Source organism: Podarcis tiliguerta (assembly GCF_965153285.1).
Source record: "Podarcis tiliguerta genome assembly, chromosome: 5".
NCBI classification, from domain to species: Eukaryota; Metazoa; Chordata; class Lepidosauria; order Squamata; family Lacertidae; genus Podarcis; species Podarcis tiliguerta.
In genome coordinates this window covers 59,044,707-59,065,030 of record NC_139538.1, presented here as the reverse complement: position 1 = coordinate 59,065,030, position 20,324 = coordinate 59,044,707, and the positions used below count along the sequence as shown (strand labels likewise).

Genomic DNA, 20,324 nt, shown 5'->3' with positions numbered 1-20,324 from the left:
GAGGGGTGGCACAGGGGCTTGTTGAAAACTTCAATTAAAAAAAATGATGCTCACTATTTTATTTTTCCAATCTTTTCTTTGCTGGGTTTTACACAAGATCTAAGTGAGATATCTTATTAGCAGACAAACAAATGTATTGTGGCATGAATTTTCATAAGTATTGATTACCTTTGTCATCTGCATGAAATGGAAGTACCGTATTGGCCCGAATATAACCCACACCCAAATATAAGTCACACCTTTAAAATTTGGCGGCTTGGGGAGGCTTGGGAGCCACAGACGGGATGGGCACCATTGCCCCCATGCTCCTGGGCTGCTGTCTGGGGAGGGGGAACCATGCCCCTTTGCCGGCAGCCTCGCCCCCTTCTTGGCGGTTCAGGGGAGGCTTGGGAGCAGCGGTTGGGGCGGGCGCCATTGCCCTGTGTTCTAGACAGCCCTCGTAAGGAATTTGGAAAAATGTGTGGCTTATATTTGGGCCAATACGGTAGGTTCTTGCCCATGTAACCACATGCCACAGTCTAATCTGTTAGACATTAAAGTACCATGGATCACATGGCTGTTTCCGCTCCTGCAGAGCAACACAGCTATTTTTTCTGGAATCAGTACTTAGTCCACTTTAGTATTGATATCAAGTTCCTGCATCTTATCATGTGGTTGGTGGGAAACATGCCCAGTTAATAAAACTAACAGATTTCTGGCTCCTGTTATTTTGTATCTATCTGCAAAATAGCATGTTATATTATAAGTGTAAAGACATATGGCTTCATGATCTCGAAGAATAGTAAATACTCTGGCATTAAAGTGTTTGCTGTTGGGGATTAATTTGCCTCCTGTTGAGCAGAGCTCTGCTATTAATTTGTGGTAGTCTATGGCTGACATGAGGAAGAGAAAACATTATAATCACATGACTACAGCAAACCAAATAGATCATTGAGCAGAGTTGAACCTGTGATGTTGCTAAAATATATTAGAGCACATTTTTCTCAGTCAAAACATTATTTTCTATCCTATAACTCTCACATACTGTTCAAAGCAATGTTCAAAATGTGGGTCTCATCCAAGGTTTAGGATGCTAACATGAAAATGTCACCTTGTTGCTTGATTAACAACCAGCTGTTCTGTCTAATAGGTTAATATTTCCCTTGGTGAACATTAGCTGTGGTGCTTTTCTCATGAGAACTCTTAGTTTTTATCATTTCTCTGGGTAAGGAAGATTTAAACCCACAGCCTGGTAGAAAAGTGCTAGGGTTGAAATCCAGATATGAGCCAGTATGGAGCTGCATCAAACATCCAAAATCAAGTTATGTTATGTTTTGCTTGGAAATATTCACACTATACGAGGTTGGGAGGAGAAGCGTGGGGATGGTTATTTGGGGAAAGCTGCACATTTAGAGAAAGGAAGTAAGATATGAGAGGAAAGCTATATTTGGATTTAGCAGAAGTTAGCCACTGAGTCCCTTACTATAAACGGAATTTTGTGTTCCACCAATTGCTGTTCCCTACAAAAGACCCAAACACGATGACAAGAGCTGAAATGCTCACTTGAGTCAGATAGTTACTGTAAAAATGAAAAAGGCTAGTGGGGTTTTGCAGGAATCCTCCAATATCTTAATTTGGCTCCATTCTAATTAGACTCAAAGAGCCATTTCACGGCTAAAATGCACATTGCATGCCAACATGTAACAGTGTTGCCTGATGGCTTTTTCATGGAGGATAAGGCTATCCATGGCTACCAGCCATGATGGCTATGTTCTGCCTCCACTGTTGGAGACAATATGACTCTGAATACCAGTTTCTTGAAATTGCAAGTGGGGAGAGGGCTGCTTCACTCAGGTTCTGCTTATAGGCTTCCTGTGGACATCTGGTTGGCCATTGCGAGAACAGAGCGCTAGACTGGATGGCTCTTTGGCACAATCCAGCAGGCTCTTCCCATGTTCATTTAAGCTTGAAAAATTACTTTGGGAAAAGGTGATTGAGCCTGGATTGGTGCTTGGGGAAGAATCATTTCCCCACTTGCTACCTCCCTCTCCAAATCACACCTTTCTCCCTCTACACTGGTTTTGAATTTAAGTCGTGTTTGTGAAGGTCAGAGATACCGACAGGCTACACTGATATGTGTTTGCATGTAACATTTAATTGTGCCTCCCCAAATATCTTAGGACACTTCACTAAGACACCCATTTTTGTGATCAGTCTAATATATCAAGAAGTAACTCACATCTTCTAGCAACTGCTGAATTCCTTAATATGTAGGTTGGAGCATCAGCAATCACAGTTGTTGCGACTGAGCTCTGTGAACTATCGGCTCACATATTGGACCGTCCATTCACGTGGATATTTCCATTCAGTTCAAAAGGTATTATTCAATTTCCATCCATCCATCTCTCTCTCTCTCTCTCTCTCTCTCTCTCTCTCTCTCTCTCGGTATTTGTGGGAGTTACCTTGTTTTACCTTCCCAGCAACCTTGTGAGGATGACTTAGGATGGGAGAATGAGACTTGCCCAAGGTCACCAAGCCACGAAGGCTAAAGAGAGGTCCATATCCAGTTATATTTAACCATTATACTACTCTGTCTCCCTTGTTACAATGTTACTAACTATACACTGCAGTAAAATAAAACAACATTTTGGTATTGAACAATTAGGCTGTTTCTTTGCATCCTTGAATGCTATGGATGCTATTTCCACTTAGACCTGGTCCACGTTATACTTTTAAAGTACATTCAAAGCACATTATTTCCCTCAAGGAATTATGGGCACTGTAGTTTACTTCTCACAGAATTACAACTCCCTGAAACCTTTAACAAACTACTGTGCCCAGGATTCTTTGAGGGAAAGATTAAGCTTGAATGTGCTTTCAATGAGCAGTGTGCACACAAGTTGCATGATATCTCCAAACAGAAAAAGAGCATTCAGCGTATTTGGCTATGAAGGAAAGATATGATGCTGGTCACAGTTCTCCCTTTGGTATAGGATCCCAATGTTCCTGAACCCCACAATTTGGACAACATTGGATTTAACATGACTAGACTTAACTTATCAAGCCTATATTCTATTACAAGTAAAGTTATGCATTTTACTTTGGAAAAGGAAGTACCCATTCTGGATATTGCATATTTCAGAATAGGTCCTATCACTGTGAAAAAGCAGATCATTTAATATGAAACTGAAGGTGCATTTGTCATTGTCATCCTTATCATGGAAAACAGCAAAAAGCTCCCTGAGCATAATAAATCAGCTGAAGTTATACATCAAGAATTGATCTACTATGAATAATTAGCTGCTGCAACTAGTCTCCCACTAATGGTGTTAGAAAGCATTAAGTGTAGCTTTCACTGTGATCACGGGAGTGTTAAACATAAATTCACACATAGTAACATGTAGATGTGGTGCTGGAGCAGCAAAAACGTAAGACTACGCAAAGGCCTTGCTCTCTGAATGCCTGGTAACCGCCTAACAACTGGGGGGGGGGGAATCAAACAACTGTTGAAATAGAAATAGAAAATTGAAAGCTATCATGCAAAGTCGGAGCTATCCAATGAGAATTTAAACCATCTCTTGAGTGGCTTTATATGCAAAATACCGCCATTTATAATACAAATATGTTATCCTGGAAATGAAACTGTGTACAGGCCAGCTTATATGTTGTGTATTTTCCTGCATGGAAAGCACTTCTGTCTGGGAAATACTGTGCAACTCAAATTGTATATGATGAGGCCAGATGGAGACATTTACGTATGAAAACAGGCTAAGAAACCATGACTAGATCCAGGCTAAAGAGAATTGCTTTATACATTTAAAAAAAAAACCCCAAAACCTGCTGAAATGGCATAAATGTATATTCAGAGGTCTAAGTTGAAGAGGCTGTAATCCTATGCACACTTATCTAAGTTCCATTAGATTCAGCATGAGTTACTTCTAAGCAGGCATGGCTAGAATTGTACTGTAAAGCCTTGCTGGCCTATTTATTGTCATATTTGAAGTTTTGCCTATACCAATTTGCCTAGAAAAAGGTTGATCGTAACAATTAGATCACCTTATACTTCTACAATCATCAGAAGTGTTTTATGTCTCAGTAACAATACAGCATTGTGAAAAGGTAAGTAAGTAGATATGCACAACAATTTGCAAAGTTGGTTGTGACCTCCTTCCTCCTAATTTACCCTTTACCAGCAGAAAGACAAGGCAGTATTTGCATTCTAGCACATAACTATTTTTCAAGCTTTAAAACTTTTTTTAAAAAAGAACAACCTACTGCTCACTAACGAGTACTGATGTGAAGTTGATTCCTAGTGGAACTAAAATGATCATTTAAACAGATGGCATGGCAAGAGACCAAGAGACAGCCTGGATCAAAACCTTGCGCCCTGTTAACTTACAGCACAGCATATCTTTGAGAGACAACCTCCTCCTAGACATTTTCATTAGTGCTGGATAAACCTCAGAAGGATCAGAAAGTCTGTATGGATTAGTAGCCCCAATGCAGGATGCTTCGTCACAGTGAATTTGAACTGTTTATTAGCAAAAACACAGAAAGAACATACGTTCCCTTCCCCTTGTTGCTGAAAACCTCCAGAATGATTGAAATTTGCACATACCAATCTGCGAATTTCCCTCTCACACTCTCTCTTTATCCTGGTAATCTCTTCTTGGTGAAGGTGATATACACTCCGTATCTCTGCTGCTTTGATTTTGTCGGCTTGCACGACCACAGATAAAGCTTCTTCCACTTGCTTTTTAGCCCCCTTAAGCTCCAAAATTTCCTGTTGCATTTTGGTTTTCTCACCCTCAAATCCCTTCTTGGCCTCCTCCTTTGCTTCGCAGAAGAGCATCGTCTTAACCTTATCAGGCGTCCCATCCCGGACAACATTGAGTAAGGCCTGAAGTCTCTGAATTTCATTATCTTTGATTTTTATGACTCTAAGAAGCTCAGCTTCATGCTGTCTTAAAAGTCCCTCGCGAACAGCTTGGAGCTCCTTCATTTTTTCTTCATGAAGTTTAGCCTTGAGCTCCGTTACAGTCACTGTGTTTTTGTGCTGTTCGTGTTCTTTGATCAGCTTCACTTCCTGATTTTTCTCCCTCTCCAATTTGCTGACCTAGAAGAAAAAGAAAGTATCACGCGGTATGTTTAAGATGGATTTTATAACCTAGCAATAAATGTTGGAGGACATATTTAAGGCAGCTGTTGGGAAATCAGCAAGTGTTTTTTCCTTATCACAAATTAAGGGTTAAAAAGAGATGTAAGATTAAATGAGTGAGTTTGTCTGGGGTTTTTTCTCCCTATTAGCAACATCAGCTATGCAGGGTGGGAGGCACAAGCTAGATCAGAACCATGGTGCATGGGAAGGAGGGGTTAATCCTGTCCCCCATGTTAGAATCCCACCGAAAGTTAGAGTTGCTCATAGTCCTGACAATGCAGCATGTCAGGGGTGGATAAGGAAAGATGGAGTCCTCCCATTACAAGTTTCTCCACCCCTCTGAAAAACTCCATCTCCTACTGAATCCTGGGCTCATTTCCCATCGGACACCGGGCACACTGGGTGTACTGGGAAGATGTAGACAAAGGGAGGGAAGGAAAATACCTCCCTTTCTCTTCTACAGTGACTTACACATTAAAATTAGGGCCCGTCCATACCTTGGCTTAATATGGATTCTTTGTGCCTTCTTTAATTTCCTCTCGTCCATGTGGCATTCACCTCCAACTACTGCCCCCCTTCTAAAAATCTTGAGATCCCAATATGCAATTAATGTAGCTCTCCTTTTCAGATTTCCAAGGCATAGAGAATCCCTGGATTTAGTGAGCAGACAGTGTGGGACAACAGTAGTTGGAAGAAACCGCTGCTGCTGTAAAGGAGAGAAAGGGGTGAGCTGGGGCTGCCCCGACCTTAAGAGTACCTAGCTAAGCCCGCCCCTCCCGTCCGCTGATTGGCTGGCCCGAAGGTGATGAATAATAATGAGCCTGGGGAATCCCTGCATCCCGCGGGGCTGCCGCCAGCCCCACGAGAATGTAGACGTGGGCGTGAGCCCGCAACCCCACCCCCTCTTTAGGTCGGGAGTGGCTTTGGAAGAGAACACTGCATGGGCAATGGGGAATTAAAGGGGGCCCTTTATTGCACTAATAAACTTTAATAAGGACAGGAATATTCACAATACCAAAGTTTCTCAACAGCCGCCTGCATGCTTCTCCTTGATGATACACAATTACCATGTCTAAAAGTTGGTTGCATGCCATTGTATTTTTGCACTTTTTGGTAACGTGCTAATGCATACACAGGAGTGTCGACACAGATACGCCTGACAATAATTCAAACCAACCAACGCACACACCCATTTAAATTAGCTGACAAAAGCAGTTTTGGTATGGCTGGATTAGCTCTCCTTCTCAAAAGTTTTAAAATAATTCACTGATCTTCTTGCCTGCCTGCCTACCCTTTATAGTGAAAGCAAAACAACTAGAGTCTGTCTGAACCAACCTCCTGCCAATTTCTAACGCAAAAGTCAAAGACTCAGCTCATTTCAGGTTTCACGTAAGAACAAGTTTTGCACTGGTCTTTTAACTTTTGCACTGAATGCTTTTTTTGAGTTCTTCAAGGCAACAATTCCAGCTAAAAGCATCACCCGCTGGCAAAAGTAAGACACTTGTGAGTGTAGCAGAGTTTTGAAAAGCAAAGACTGTCAATGAGCTCGCCCCATTTTCCACCTCAGTGCCCCATTACAGTGGCCATGTTACTTGGCTCTTAGATACTCTGCTACTATTACACAACTGATCCAACAGACATTGTTCCAGTTACTTCCAGGGCTCCTTCATTCAGCATTCATCCTAACTGGGTTGCACAAAACTTACTCGGTGGTTAGACTCTGTCCAGTTGCACTGAGCATTCATCCTGATTTGCTTACAGGGTTCTTACATGTCTTCCTGTTAATCATTCATTAACCCCACATTATTCATTCATCCCACATTTTTTGGCATGTTTCTCTATCATTTTCCTAACTTCAAAAGATTGGGGGGATTGGGTTTTTTTTTTTTGTTATTAAACAAAAGAGTGGATTGATTGAACTAGGGCAACAAAGTGTTTTATTCCACTTTAATTGCACAAGCCTAAATTTCCAGTATGCGCTTAAATCCTTCCCACAAAATAGGGGGAGTCTGGAGGCACCCCCAGTTACTAAAGGGGTTTTACTAAATGGGGTCTTAATATTGTAAAGGGTCATTCAGGTATCACAACTGATAGCAGTTTTTTTACTGACTGAATCCCCCGTCCTCCCTGTTAAATCTGGATTAAGTGTGTGTAGGGGGGTATGGTCATTTTGATGCCAATGATGTTGTGTGGATGATACAAAAAAAAGCTGCATGTATGAGGAGCACCTACCCACAGGAAACAGAACAGCAGCTTGCTGGGTGGGGTGCAGCAGTTAAACTAGCTACCCAGAAGATGGCTCACTTGGAGGGAAAGATGGCGGGGAGCTTGGCATGGTGGAAACACACTCACAGAGCCAATCTAGTACATTTGCACCACATTGACCTCCCCGCCCCTTTGATCCTTTATCTTCTCCTTTCTGCTAAGCAACAGGGACCAACCTGCTAGGAAGCTAGTGCCATGGCTCCAGCTGGCCTCATCCCCAGCAAACTGCTTCTCAAGATTCACCCATCTGTAAATTACCTAACACCCATCAGGAAGCCCCTTAAAACTAACATGTTACAAATTTTCTTAGCTACCAAATTAAATTTAAAAATCCCCAAACCATTTTCAGAGTAGTGGTGCAGCAGTAAAATCTTCCAGCCCCTTTGCAAAGCTAAGCAGGGTCTGGTGTGGTTTCACACTGGATGGGAGACTGTGTTTTGAGATTCCTGCATTGCACAGGGTTGGACCAGACTACCCTAGGTTTTCCCTCTATGATTCTAAAACAGCTTTGTGCTTGCTCAGTGGTTTTTAAAATGTTAATTAAGCAGCGTTGGAAGTAAAGAATAAATAAAAATGTCCTGCCTGGACAGTATGCAAACATACACTTTTGAACAATATACAAATGGCCTTCTTTTAATGATGTCTTCCCAGGAATGAAGCTGCTGCTGTACAAGCGATTCAATAATGCAATACTTCCGGGCTTGTTTTCCGACGTGTGATTTACACAAGAATTTTGGAGTAACACTAAATCTCCTAATTAGAAATGAATTACAAAGAGATGCCATCCATTCAGAACCCTCGGCTGCAATTGCTTGTCTGCAGCTGATATTAGCAACATGCTGGCCACGTCTAACATTAGCATACTGCTTATATTTCATTACCGACTGCTTAGTTTGCAGTGCTTAGTTTGCAGTGTTGCTCGGGATGGATTGGTAACATCAAATAAAATCAATACTAAAGTCTGGACTGGCTTGCATTTGTGGGTTATAACTATCATACCTGGAATGAGGCTTTTAAAAATGGTGTGGACTTACATAGAAGAAACAATAGAAATGTGTGTGTGTGTACAGTATACACGCACATATCTATGATTCTATGAATGACCTGGGTGCCTAGATAGTATAATGTGGAAATATGTGGTCCTTAAGGCCTGTTAGCCAGTGCAGTTGCCTCAATATTGGCTCAATAGCTGGCATACATCTGTCTCTGGAGACAATGGAGGAGTGTCCCTTTGGACTTGAAGTCAAACTGTTGGAGAGTCACAGCGACTGCTGTGGCTGTAGAGACCAATACAGGAGAGACATGTTTTGTTGCAGCGGGCACAGATGAAGGCATCCATTTGTTCTAGTGCAAATGTGCCATGGCTAAATATGGCCTCACTTATTCCAGCCAAAATTAAATACATAAATTTAAAGAAACCCAAGGGTTGTAGCCATCATTAGCCCTACTCTGAGTAGATCCTTTGAAATTAATGAACATGACTAGCTTGGGTTCATTCATATCAGTGGGAGACCCATATAGAAAAGTATTTATTTTTATATTGCCTTATATAAAATTATGAGTCTTACTCAACACTGTTGTTCTACTAGCGCAACCAGTTGCACCATGCAACTTTCCCCTCCACGCTTCTCCCATGAAGACCCCCTCATCATCAAAATCTGCTCCAGAGGATTGAGGGGCCCTTCACAGAAGATTTTTAGGGTGTGCAGGAAAAAATTTGATGATACACAAGGAGAGGACAGGGGTGGCCCATTCCACAAACAGAACTCCATGCACAAACCTATCTATTTTTATATTGTTTTATTTGGATTACGTTAGAATTACTTGGGATATTTACTTACAGCTACTAGTAAGCATATTAGGGACGCGGGTGGCGCTGTGGGTTAAAGCCTCAGCACCTAGGACTTGCCAATCGAAAGGTCGGCGGTTCGAATCCCCGTGGTGGGGTGCGCTCCCGTCGTTCGGTCCCAGCGCCTGCCAACCTAGCAGTTCGAAAGCACCCTCAGGCGCAAGTAGATAAATAGGGACCGCTTACCAGCGGGAAGGTAAACGGCGTTCCGTGTGCTGTGCTGGCTTGCCAGAGCAGCTTCGTCACGCTGGCCACGTGACCCGGAAGTGTCTTCGGACAGCGCTGGCTCCCGGCCTTTAGAGTGAGATCAGTGCACAACCCTAGAGTCTGGCAAGACTGGCCCGTACGGGCAGGGGTACCTTTACCTTTACCTTTACTAGTAAGCATAAACTTTCACAGCCATATATTTCTGTCTATCCTACATTTATGCAATTCAATTTATAGTTTAACATTTAAATAATCAACCTATCTGAATTTAAGTACATTAAGAGCCATTTATTTAACATTGCCTGTGACATCTGTTCATCATCAGTACCGTTCTCCAGTAGTGTCAACATAAAATTCAGCAGGTTCACCCTGAGTAGTACTTAATTGGCTGCAACCCTGTTTGAAAGCAAAGCGAAGTGTAGACAAAATATAATTTGTCTTCAGATTTGGTAGATTACTCTAAAAGCCAATGCGGGCTCCAGCTGTCACCCACACAGTAACCAAAGATTAATTTAATTTTCGCATTAAAAAGCTGGATTGTGCTCAAAAGAAATTGCCGGATCAGCTTGTTTAATGTGCACTGCATATGGATTTATGCCATCGCCCCCCACCCCTTCTTGGCAGTTTTGCTTCTTAGTGTATGGTACATGCTGACAATACAGCTGCTTTTGCCTCCATAGGGGACCAATTAGAGAAGTCTCTAAATAATGCATCAAAACCCGCATTCGTATGAAGACAAGATCTAAAACAACCTTCAGGCTTCATTCCACAAGAGTATATTAAGAGGAGGACCCTTGTTTAATGTTTGCAGCATCTTCTTTTTTCATGATCAACTCCTCAATTTACAGATCCAAGGCTTATGTTCCATTGCAAAGAAGGACCTAATCTATTAATGCACATGCTATCTTTCAGAAGTGCATTTACTTGTTAAAACACTCATCTGTACTGTGATGAAGTGTACCAAATTGCATGGTGCGGTGTGTTTTTTCCTGGCACAGGAAAAGAGCTTTGCCTCCTAATTCGCCATCACATTGTAAGTGGGTGTGTTTAGGAAACAGGATGGCTTTTGTTTTGATTAGCAGTGGTGGGGGGGGAAAAAGATGCACACCTTACTCTTTTCTTGCTGGAGTTCTATTTGAATATCTGTTAGTTTTGCCCTGAGCTCTTCATTAGCGGCTTGCAAAGCAGCTAAGGCATCCGGTCTTTCTCCTTTAGCTCGAAAGCTGGCACCCTTCTTTGACATCGTGAGACGGCGTGGCAAGAGGGGCAGAATCCCAAGCAGAGAGGACCTCCTGCTCTCGCCTATTCCTTGATTCTGCTCCACGACATTTTCTTATTCATCTGCAAAATAAAAGAAAGACCAACAGTTGGGAGTCCCATCATTAGTCTAAGGAAAATACAAGGTGTTTCAGCTGGAGAGGAACCAAAGTACATAAGAAAGAAGCCCCTTTTAAGGAATTGTGCATCTTCTATTTACTTCCTTATTGGTAACAATACATCTTCTCCTAGAGCAGCCTTTCTCAACCTGTGGGTCCCTAGATGTTGTTGGACTACAACTCCCATCACCCCTAGCTAGCAAGGCCTCAGGGATGATGGGAGTTGTAGTCCAACAACATCTGGGGACCCATAGGTTGAGAACTGCTGTCCTAGAGCAACTTTGCAGATTCTTCCTTAGCAACTCATCATCATTTCATCCTAGGGTGGAGCTACATCACAAAATTACAAAATTCAAAAACTAGTTCAATAAAAACACAGCATCACTTACATATCAAGTGAGTGATAAAATACATGCTGGTTCAAAGCCTCAACCCCTTCCCCAAAGACTGGGAGGAGGAGTTTCAGCTGCCAATGAAAGGTCAGCAATTTCAGCTTTTGTGTGTTTTAGAAAACATGGTGGCACCACATAGAAGGTCCAACCATACATTAGACTTTTTGAAGTACCATATGAGATACTCTAAAGAGCCATTGCAGTTATTTGGTGAAGTGCAAGCTGCCCTCTTCATCCCTATTCTGGTATGTTTCTTAATTGGTGGAGGGGGAAAGCTTATCTGCCCATTTCCGAGCACAATTCAAAGTGTTGGTGCTGACCATTAAAGCCCTAAAAGCCCAGTATACCTGAAGGAGCAACTCCACCCCCATCGTTCAGCCCAGACACTGAGGTCCAGCGCCAAGGGCCTTCTGGCAGTTCCCTCATTGCGAGAAGTGAAGCTACAGGGAACCAGGCAGAGGGCCTTCTCCGTAGTGGCACCCACCCTGTAGAACACCCTCCCATCAGATGTCAAGGAAATAAACAACTATCTGTCTTTTAGAAGACCTCTGAAGTCAGCCCTGTTTAGGGAAGTTTTTAATGTTTGATGTTTTATCGCTTTTTGTTATTATTAATTCTGTTGGGAGCCGCCCAGAGTGGCTGGGGAAACCCAGCCAGATGGGTGGGGTATAAATTATTATTATTATTACTATTATTATTATTATTATTATTATTATTATTATTATTCCTTTTAAAATATATTGTCATCATCAACCTTCCCTCCAAAGAGCTCAACACACTTATCTGCCTCTCCATTTGATTCTCACAACAATCCTGTGAGGTAATTTACTCTGAGAGATAGTGACTGGCCCAAGGTCACCCACTGGGCTTCATGGCTGAGTGGGAATTTGAATCCTGTTGTCCCAGGTCCTTGTCCAACACTAACTCGTATGGAAAATGAATAGAAAAATGAACTGCAGAATGAGTTTGGGGATGCAGCAGAATGTCTGTGCGAATGCTTCATGACAAAGTGCTCTGATGGTGTTTCCTGTTTGGCAGGGGGTTGGACTCGATGGCCCTTGTGGTCTCTTCCAACTCTATGATTCTATGATTCTATGATTCTATGAACCCCAAATCATTATCCCCTTTCCCACCCCAGCAAGATGACATCTCATCACCTCACCACTGGCCAGCCATTCAAAGCCTCTGGGAGTGACTCCATAAAATATCTGACCACCTGGTCATAAAGAGTAGGAAATACAGGCTTGCTTCTTTGCACACCCACATTCTCCCAAATCACATATCAAGCCATATGATAACGTACGAGTTATGTGAATTACTGCAATATTGGTTGGTGCATTAGCTGTGATTTTTTTCAAAAATACATGCACATTATTGATTTCTCATCAGCTTATGACAGGCTAGATTTAAACCATTGATTTAAATCAAGGCAATTTAAATCATTGATTAAAAGTATTTAATTCACCAGTGGGGAAAAGCTGTTTAAAATAACTAACTCAAATCAAGCCTATATTTATTGAACAAATGTGCATACTAATCAGTTGTGATAACAATTCAAACTGAGTTGTTTATAGGCGAAATTGTGCCTTTACAGTACTGTCTCTGATGATACAGCCCATAAGCCACTTTCACTATAACAGGCATACCCAAAGGCAAAGGAGCATTTGTGAAACTAAGCATATCTGTTTGGCTCTCTCTGTGATGCATATGCAGGACAGGGAGTTTGAGTATTTAAGACAAAATACTTTTCCAGAAGCAAGGACTGTTAGTTAGGACGCATCTGCACTATACATTTAAAGCAGTATCATACCACTTTAAACCGTCATGACATCTCCCCAAGAATCCTGGGAACTGTAGTTTGTTAAGGGTGCTGCGAGTTGTTAAAATGACCTTTATGCTCCTCACAGAGCTACAATTCCTGGGTGGTTTAGTAGTCATTTCCTCTTCCCAGGGAATTCTGCCAAGGTGAATGTCTCCTTCACTTTTTGAAGGACAATCATCATGCTATTTTCATTTCTCAGAAACATCAAAACATCCATTACACTCATGTTTGCAATTGCTAGCTTTATCCAATAAAGTTTCATCAAGACCATTCTTGCAGAAGCACGGTAAGAAAGACACAAAGAACTGGAAAATGGTGGGATGACCTCCAGTGGTCTTCAAGTTTATGAGAATTTCAGGAATGAAAATAGAGTTTTTACTTTATGAGTTGCAATTCCACATGGACCACACTGAAAGGCTTTCTTCTTTCTAAGCAAGCTGCTATTTACCTTGCCTTCTGATGGGAAGAAAATCCCTCTGCTGCACAAGCTGTCAGCAAAACACCAGCATGTGACCGGATTCCTTTCTCATGGCCACTAATTACACTTCAGGGTGTGTTTTTTTTAATAGAGGGAACACTCTTCAATTCATAGCAACATAAAGGATGCCGGGAAAGGCCATTCAGAATGTCAGATTATATCCAGCCATGATGATCCATTAATAGGTCAGAGAGATGCGGCTTCCTTCTGTGCTGTTTAATTGCATGCCCCAGCTGAAATCTCTAGACTCCCGTGTTCCTCCTTGAAAAAGCAAAGCAAAAGAAAACAAAGCACATGTTACAAAATTTGCACAGAATAACTCAATTGCACTCAGTGTCTGCTTTCCTTGCACACATTTGAAATGGTATTGGTTGGAACATTCCCCTTTTCCTAAACAATGTTTGCTTATGGGCTTCCCAAAGGCATCTGGCTGGCTACTCTTGGAATCAGGATGCAGGATCAGATAGTCTGATCAAGCACCTTTGCTTCCCTCCTTTGTGGAGGAAAAAGAGGGGCAAGTGGTGGAGATTTATGATGTCACAATCTCTTAATGTACCACTGCTCAAGTAATGCAGGGATGATAGGGGCACAGAAACAAGCAAGCAGGCAGGCATTGCTTGTTAAAAAGCAGCATCAGTCTAACATCTTGAAATGCAAAACTAGCTCTTCAGTAGCCAAATCCACACGGTTACAACACTTCACCCACACACTGTCGCTCAGGCTGGAGAAATTGCTGACAGCCTCGTATGCCCTCAAAATGCATCCCAGGTGCTTGACAATTCAAATAGGATGAGGTCATCTGCTGCCCATCAACTGATATTCAGTGCCCATCACTGGGAAATACCAGGCTGTGACAAACTTTAGAGAGAAAGCATGACTCTCAGTGGTATTTAAAGGACAAGCTGCCCCTTGACTTGCTAAGCATGCTGACATTTTTATACATATGCTTCCTGTTACAATGGTACCTCTGGTTAAGAACTTTATTCATTCCGGAGGTCCGTTCTTAACCTGAAACTGTTCTTAACCTGAGGTACCACTTTAGCTAATGGGGCCTCCTGCTTCCACCACGGCACCATTTCTGTTCCCATCTTGGAGCAAAGTTCTTAACCCGAGGTACTATTTCTGGGTTAGCAGAGTCTGTAACCTGAAGCATCGGTAACCCGAGGTACCACTGTATCTTGTTTTCTCCATAGAGATGATTCAATTAAACCAAAACAAAGGAGATTCTGACTAAACATTCAGAAAAAAACTTTCTTTTTTCCCTTTATTCATTTTCCATTTTCCATATTACATCTATACAAGTCATACCTTAGTCTTACACAGACTTCCCGACTTATCTTCCATTGACATCCTATTTCATTTTCTTAGTTTGCTACATCTCCTTATATCATTCGGGAAAACTTTCTGACAGTAAGAGCTGTTCGGCAGTGAAATGGACTCTTGCGAGAGGTGGTGGGCTCTCCTTCCTGGGAGGTTTTTAAGCAGAGGTTGGATGGCCATCTCTCACGTATGATCAAGCTGAAATTCCTGCACTGCAGGGGGTCGGGTCCCTTCCAACTTTAAGATCATAGACTCATAGTCTATGATTCTGTATGAAAAACTGGGTTGCTCCCCAGAACCACAATGAGAAATGTGGTTTTCCAGGTTCATGGGAATATTAATTTTAGACTTGGAATAGAATGGATGATATTATAATGAGAAGGCCTGGGGCTCCTTGGAATAAGACAATGGATGTAAAATAAGCTTTGCAGGTGTAGAGTTTAATGTTCAGGTTCTTGTCTTCTCTACAACCATGAGCAGGGTCTTGTTTGTGCTGCTAGAATCCTCCTTGTCCTTTCAGTCTAGTGTTAAGTCCTGGGATAGACTGACCTGCTATTAAACCATGGCTTTCTGAAACACTGGCTTGGACCAATGAATGGATCCCTTACAAACATTACAGATGCTTTCCTCAAAAAGCCAGGCCCCGAATCTTCAACCTATGCAGGAAGGCTTAACCTCTGTTAAGAAACTGACCATAAGATATACAATGATGTGCATTCTAGGTGCATCCCGATGAGCACAGAATGCAGGAAACTCAATTCCTAATAATCCCCCATTGTTTAATGCTTGAAAGCTTCTGGCCTGGAGAACATGTGAATGCGAATTTGTTATACTCAATAAAGACGAACGTAGAATGGATTTCTTTTCCTGCCTGTTCATACCGGCACACACAATTACAATGACAAGAAAGTCAATGTTAAGAGGGTATTATGAAGCTGAGAAACATGTTAACTGTATAATGAGATTTTCCACTAAGGAAATTGGCTTCTGCTATCATTCGCTAAGCAGCATGCCTGGCTGGTGAGTGGGTGGAGGGGTGGACTCCTAGAAAAAGATTAATATGGAACTCTTTAATTAAGCCTTTTGCAAAGGAATGGAATATAATGAGAGAATACATGGATATCACCATGTACAATACCTGCTGATGTATAATAATATAATATAATATAATATAATATAATATAATATAAAATATATAACAGTGATCTAAGACTGCATGCATTGGGCTTCCACAATTTTTCTTTTTCATAAAACACCCCCTCTGTTAATGAGAAGTAAACCCATAAAGCTACATTCTGCTGGTTCTCAAGAATCAAGATAGAGATATAATATTCATTTACTTATTTATTACATCCACATCCCGTCGTTCTTCCAAGAAGCGCAACTCTGGGTGTTGACACAAGAAAAACTGCACCAAAACATGTTTCCAGATTTTGGCATGGGAATATTCAGCATTGTCAGCCATAGAAGATATGGAGAAAGAATTGGAGGAAAATGGGAAAGCAAGCATCTTTCTGATAGGGGACATGTAGTTTTATGCATACAGGGGAAAGCATTGTTGGAAGCTATGAAAGAGTTGGTGTTTTCTTGTCCCCCCCCCCCCCGCGTAACTTTGTTTTCTCTCCTTCAAGCCTCAGCTTTGTTATATATGAAGAATGAAAGTGCCGTTTGTTTGTTTGTTTGTGCATGTCTGCGCTCATAGATGATTAATCAAAGCCATCTGGACACTGGTGGACACATGCCAGTAATAAAAAAACATTGCTCCCAGATGCCACATGCCAGAGACTTGCCATGACTAAACTCCAGAAATGTATAGCAGGACTTCTCTTGAGAAGTTTTTCATTGACAAACCTAGCCTACATAGATCTGGACAATGAAGAGACTACCACAAGCAAACTATTAGTAGTCCAATTTCATTTCTCTGCTATCTCAATTTCCACTTATAATTCATTTTACAGAAATAAGAATGAGTCATGCAAGGGAGGGAGCCTAGCCAGCCGTCAGTATTACCCCTTAGGACATTCAAACAAAACAGTACGTTTCTCAGCAATAGGGAAAATACATTATGTATATGATAATGCCTCTCACATTGTGTCAAAGATGGCGGCATGAATAATGCATCACCCAGCACTGCCTTGAGTCAGATTCACTCTTTCTGCCACCTGCCTTTAAGTGGAGATCAATCCTTTCCTGCAAATCCATCAAGGCATTTCCCAAGCCCACTTTGTGCAATAGCCTCGCCAAATGACAAAGGTGTTATATCCTGTCTGCAGGTAATAAATGGAAAAAAGGAAGGGGGAGGCATAACCTTAATAGGAGGCAGACATAGCTATTATATTTGCTCTTCGTTTAAAGGCGTTGATCCTATATATATTTACTTGGTTCTCAGTTTCCACTGAACTAAAACTTTACAGTCTGGTGCCTGAGTTTGCTTTCTCCCTTCCATCCTATTTTCCCTGCTGTGTGTCTTCTACTGTAGATAATAAGCCTGCAGACAAAGAGCGTCTTTTTGCTCATCTTGTAAGCTACACTGGAAGCCTTTTTGACTAAAGAGCAGGGTGGAAATGTTTTAAATCAATCAAACAAACAAACAAACAAACAAACAAACAAACAAACACAAAGGAGGCTTACTTCTGAGTAAACATGCACATAGGATGGCATTGTAAAACAAGGCTAGATGTGTGTTCTGCATCAAGAAAGGGAATTCCTCAACTTCCATGAATGAAATAAAAATTATGGAAGTTGGAGCAAAGTACAGAGGCTACATGCAGGAGGCGGGAAAAGGAAATCAACATTCAAGTGAAAGGCCTGAGTGCCAGATGCACAAATCTACACTCAAATATTTATTTGACTATTTATAACCCATCCCTAATTGAAAGACTTTGGGGCAGGTACCAACAAGTTGCAATAAAAGAATATCAGTACAACTAAATCCTGAAAAGTCACTCAAGGACACAATATATCAGGCAAGATTCTGCAGCAACTTCCCAAAAACAAAACAAAAACCCATCTCTTGAATGGGTATCTAAATACTGTCAGTGTGAGTGCCAGGGTAATTGGGTGCCATCTAACTGCAAAAAACCCAACTACCTCTCCCAGCAGCTTCATGTAAAGGTTGAATAGCTTGGCTTAGGGACAGAATACAACCCTAAGAGACCCATTGCGGACAGTTAAGGGTGAAGTTGTATGACTGTAAACAGTAAGTGAGATCAGGAAAGGGACAATTTATAATGGGATATTTTGCAGGAGCTTTTAATGGGGAGCAATAGTAAATGATCACAGAACTATGTCTACTTAAAGAGTTTCTTTCATGGAAGGAAGAAAAGAACATTATGGTATAAGGGCAAATTGCCATTTCAGACATGCTGCTATGCTTGTGAATGCTGTGCAGAGCCATTGTGATGTTGCTTGCAGAGTGTTTGAGTCACACCAGGGAGAAGTGGCTGCAAATCTCCCATTCAGCTGAAAAGCTCATTGGATGGCTTTGAGCCAGTTCACCATCCCTTGACTTCATCTATATAAAATTGCATAACCCAACATATGTCAGCTTCGTAAAAGTTGGAAAACAAGCATGATGAATAAAGAAATATCTCTCCTCGCTCCGCAGTTGTCTTTTACCTAGGATCTCCTTTGCCTGGAATTTGTATAATATTCTAAGAAAATGATGTTTCCTCTCATAAGGCATCCAGAATGACATTCTGCCAAGAATGGAATATTGTCATGTCCACTGCATGGAATATAGTCCACTGCATGCTACCCATTTAAAAATTGCTCTTCAAGTCTGTCAGCATTTGAATTGTAAATTAGATTTATCTGGCTCCAACTGAGTGAAAAATCAATACCCATTTGATTAATGGATTTCACCATCAAGAAGATCCCCCGAAACAGCAGAGCTGATACCTGGTGGGGATTTGTGCAGAACACAAATGGGAGAAAGCAGCATTGTTGGTATAAGGTCTGAGTTAATGAGATGCCTCTGTTTGTAGCTTTACCATAACAACCACAACCAACCTATGCTTGCTCACACATATAAAAGGCATCACATGATATTGCAAGTTATCAAGCAGTGAACAAGACAACTCCTTAAAAGTTAGATAAGTGTGTGTGCTTTTTACAATTTACAAAATATCATGTTTGTGCACATTCCACGAGAACATAGCAACTCAGCCAATAAAAAGGACTTTACCAACAGATTAATTAATAGCTAACATGTATTTTAAGGGACGCGGGTGGCACTGTGGGTAAAACCTCAGCGCCTAGGACTTGCCGATCACATGGTTGACGGTTCGAATCCCCGCGGCAGGGTGCGCTCCAGTCGTTCGGTCCCAGCGCCTGCCAACCTAGCAGTTCGAAAGCACCCTCGGGTGCAAGTAGATAAATAGGGACCGCTTACCAGCAGGAAGGTAAACGGCGTTCCGTGTGCTGCGCTGGCTTGCCAGATGCAGCTTGTCACGCTGGCCACGTGACCCGGAAGTGTCTGCGGACAGCGCTGGCTCCCGGCCTATAGACTGAGATGAGCGCACAACCCTAGAGTCTGGCAAGACTGGCCCGTACAGGCAGGGGTACCTTTACCTTTAACATGTATTTTACTTCAAGGATTGCCCCTCCCCCTTTTCTTTTCTTCAAAATAACAAAAAAAGCATTTTTACAAAAGGCAAATCTGTGTACTCTTTAATATCTATAGCAGGCTTCCTAAAGTGGCATTTTCCATCTGGGTATATGTGGAGTAGCAAGCAGGGGATATGTTTGAGAAAGAAATCAGGAATATATATTTGACTAAATATACCAATTGCTTTATTTCTGGAGCTGCCATTAGATGTCCCGAGTTCAAGTGAAACTTAACAGGCTGTGATGCTTACTAAAAGAAAGGACACATGTACCTACTATCCCTAATTTCTCTGCTTTGAAGGGAAGAATGTCTTGATGAATTTCTATTAGTGCAAGTTGCTAGACATAGTGTCCTTTTTTAGGATTCATCTCTCTCCCCAATGCATAGTCAAATCAATCCATCTTGCCTCTAGTATAGCTAAACATTTATGAATGACCACATTACAATGAATGGATGGCTACTCCGCACACTGCAGCCAGAGGGGATCCATTTTCTATTTTTGGCACTTGGTTTTCAGCTATACATTAATATTGTGCTTCTTCTATTTTAATGCGTACTGTACATCCAATAACTTTGTGTAAAAGGGTTCTGAAAAGTGGTCTGCAAATACTTGAAATAAATAACCAAACAAGAATCGAAAGTATCATGGTCTAACTAGCTGCTAGAAATGCTTAACAAAACAATTGGGAATTCTGCTTTAGGAGTGCAGAAAAACTCACTGACTGTGCTGCCTCCCTTATCTAGGGCTTTCTTAAGATAACATAATTGACAATCAATCTGTCCTGGTGAAAGTCTAGTCAAAGTTATTCTTTGGGATTAGCACATGCCCACAACAGATTGGGAAGACACGTGCTTGATCCTGAATGACC

At 41.6% G+C, this 20,324-nt stretch overlaps 1 protein-coding gene across 18 annotated transcripts in view; it reads right to left on the bottom strand.

Annotated features, from left to right (window-relative positions):
- JAKMIP3 (Janus kinase and microtubule interacting protein 3) overlaps window positions 1-20,324 on the bottom strand; it is a 106,817-nt gene that overhangs the window by 57,053 nt on the left and 29,440 nt on the right. For all 18 annotated transcript variants that reach the window (XM_083443502.1, XM_083443488.1, XM_083443505.1 and 15 more), the window contains exons 2-4: window positions 13,497-13,787; window positions 10,567-10,799; window positions 4,598-5,095 (exon numbers count right to left, since the gene is read on the bottom strand). In XM_083443502.1, coding sequence (XP_083299628.1) covers window positions 4,598-5,095; window positions 10,567-10,701 — 633 coding nt within the window. In that variant the 5' untranslated portion in view covers window positions 10,702-10,799; window positions 13,497-13,787. The remainder of the gene's footprint in view (window positions 1-4,597; window positions 5,096-10,566; window positions 10,800-13,496; window positions 13,788-20,324) is intronic.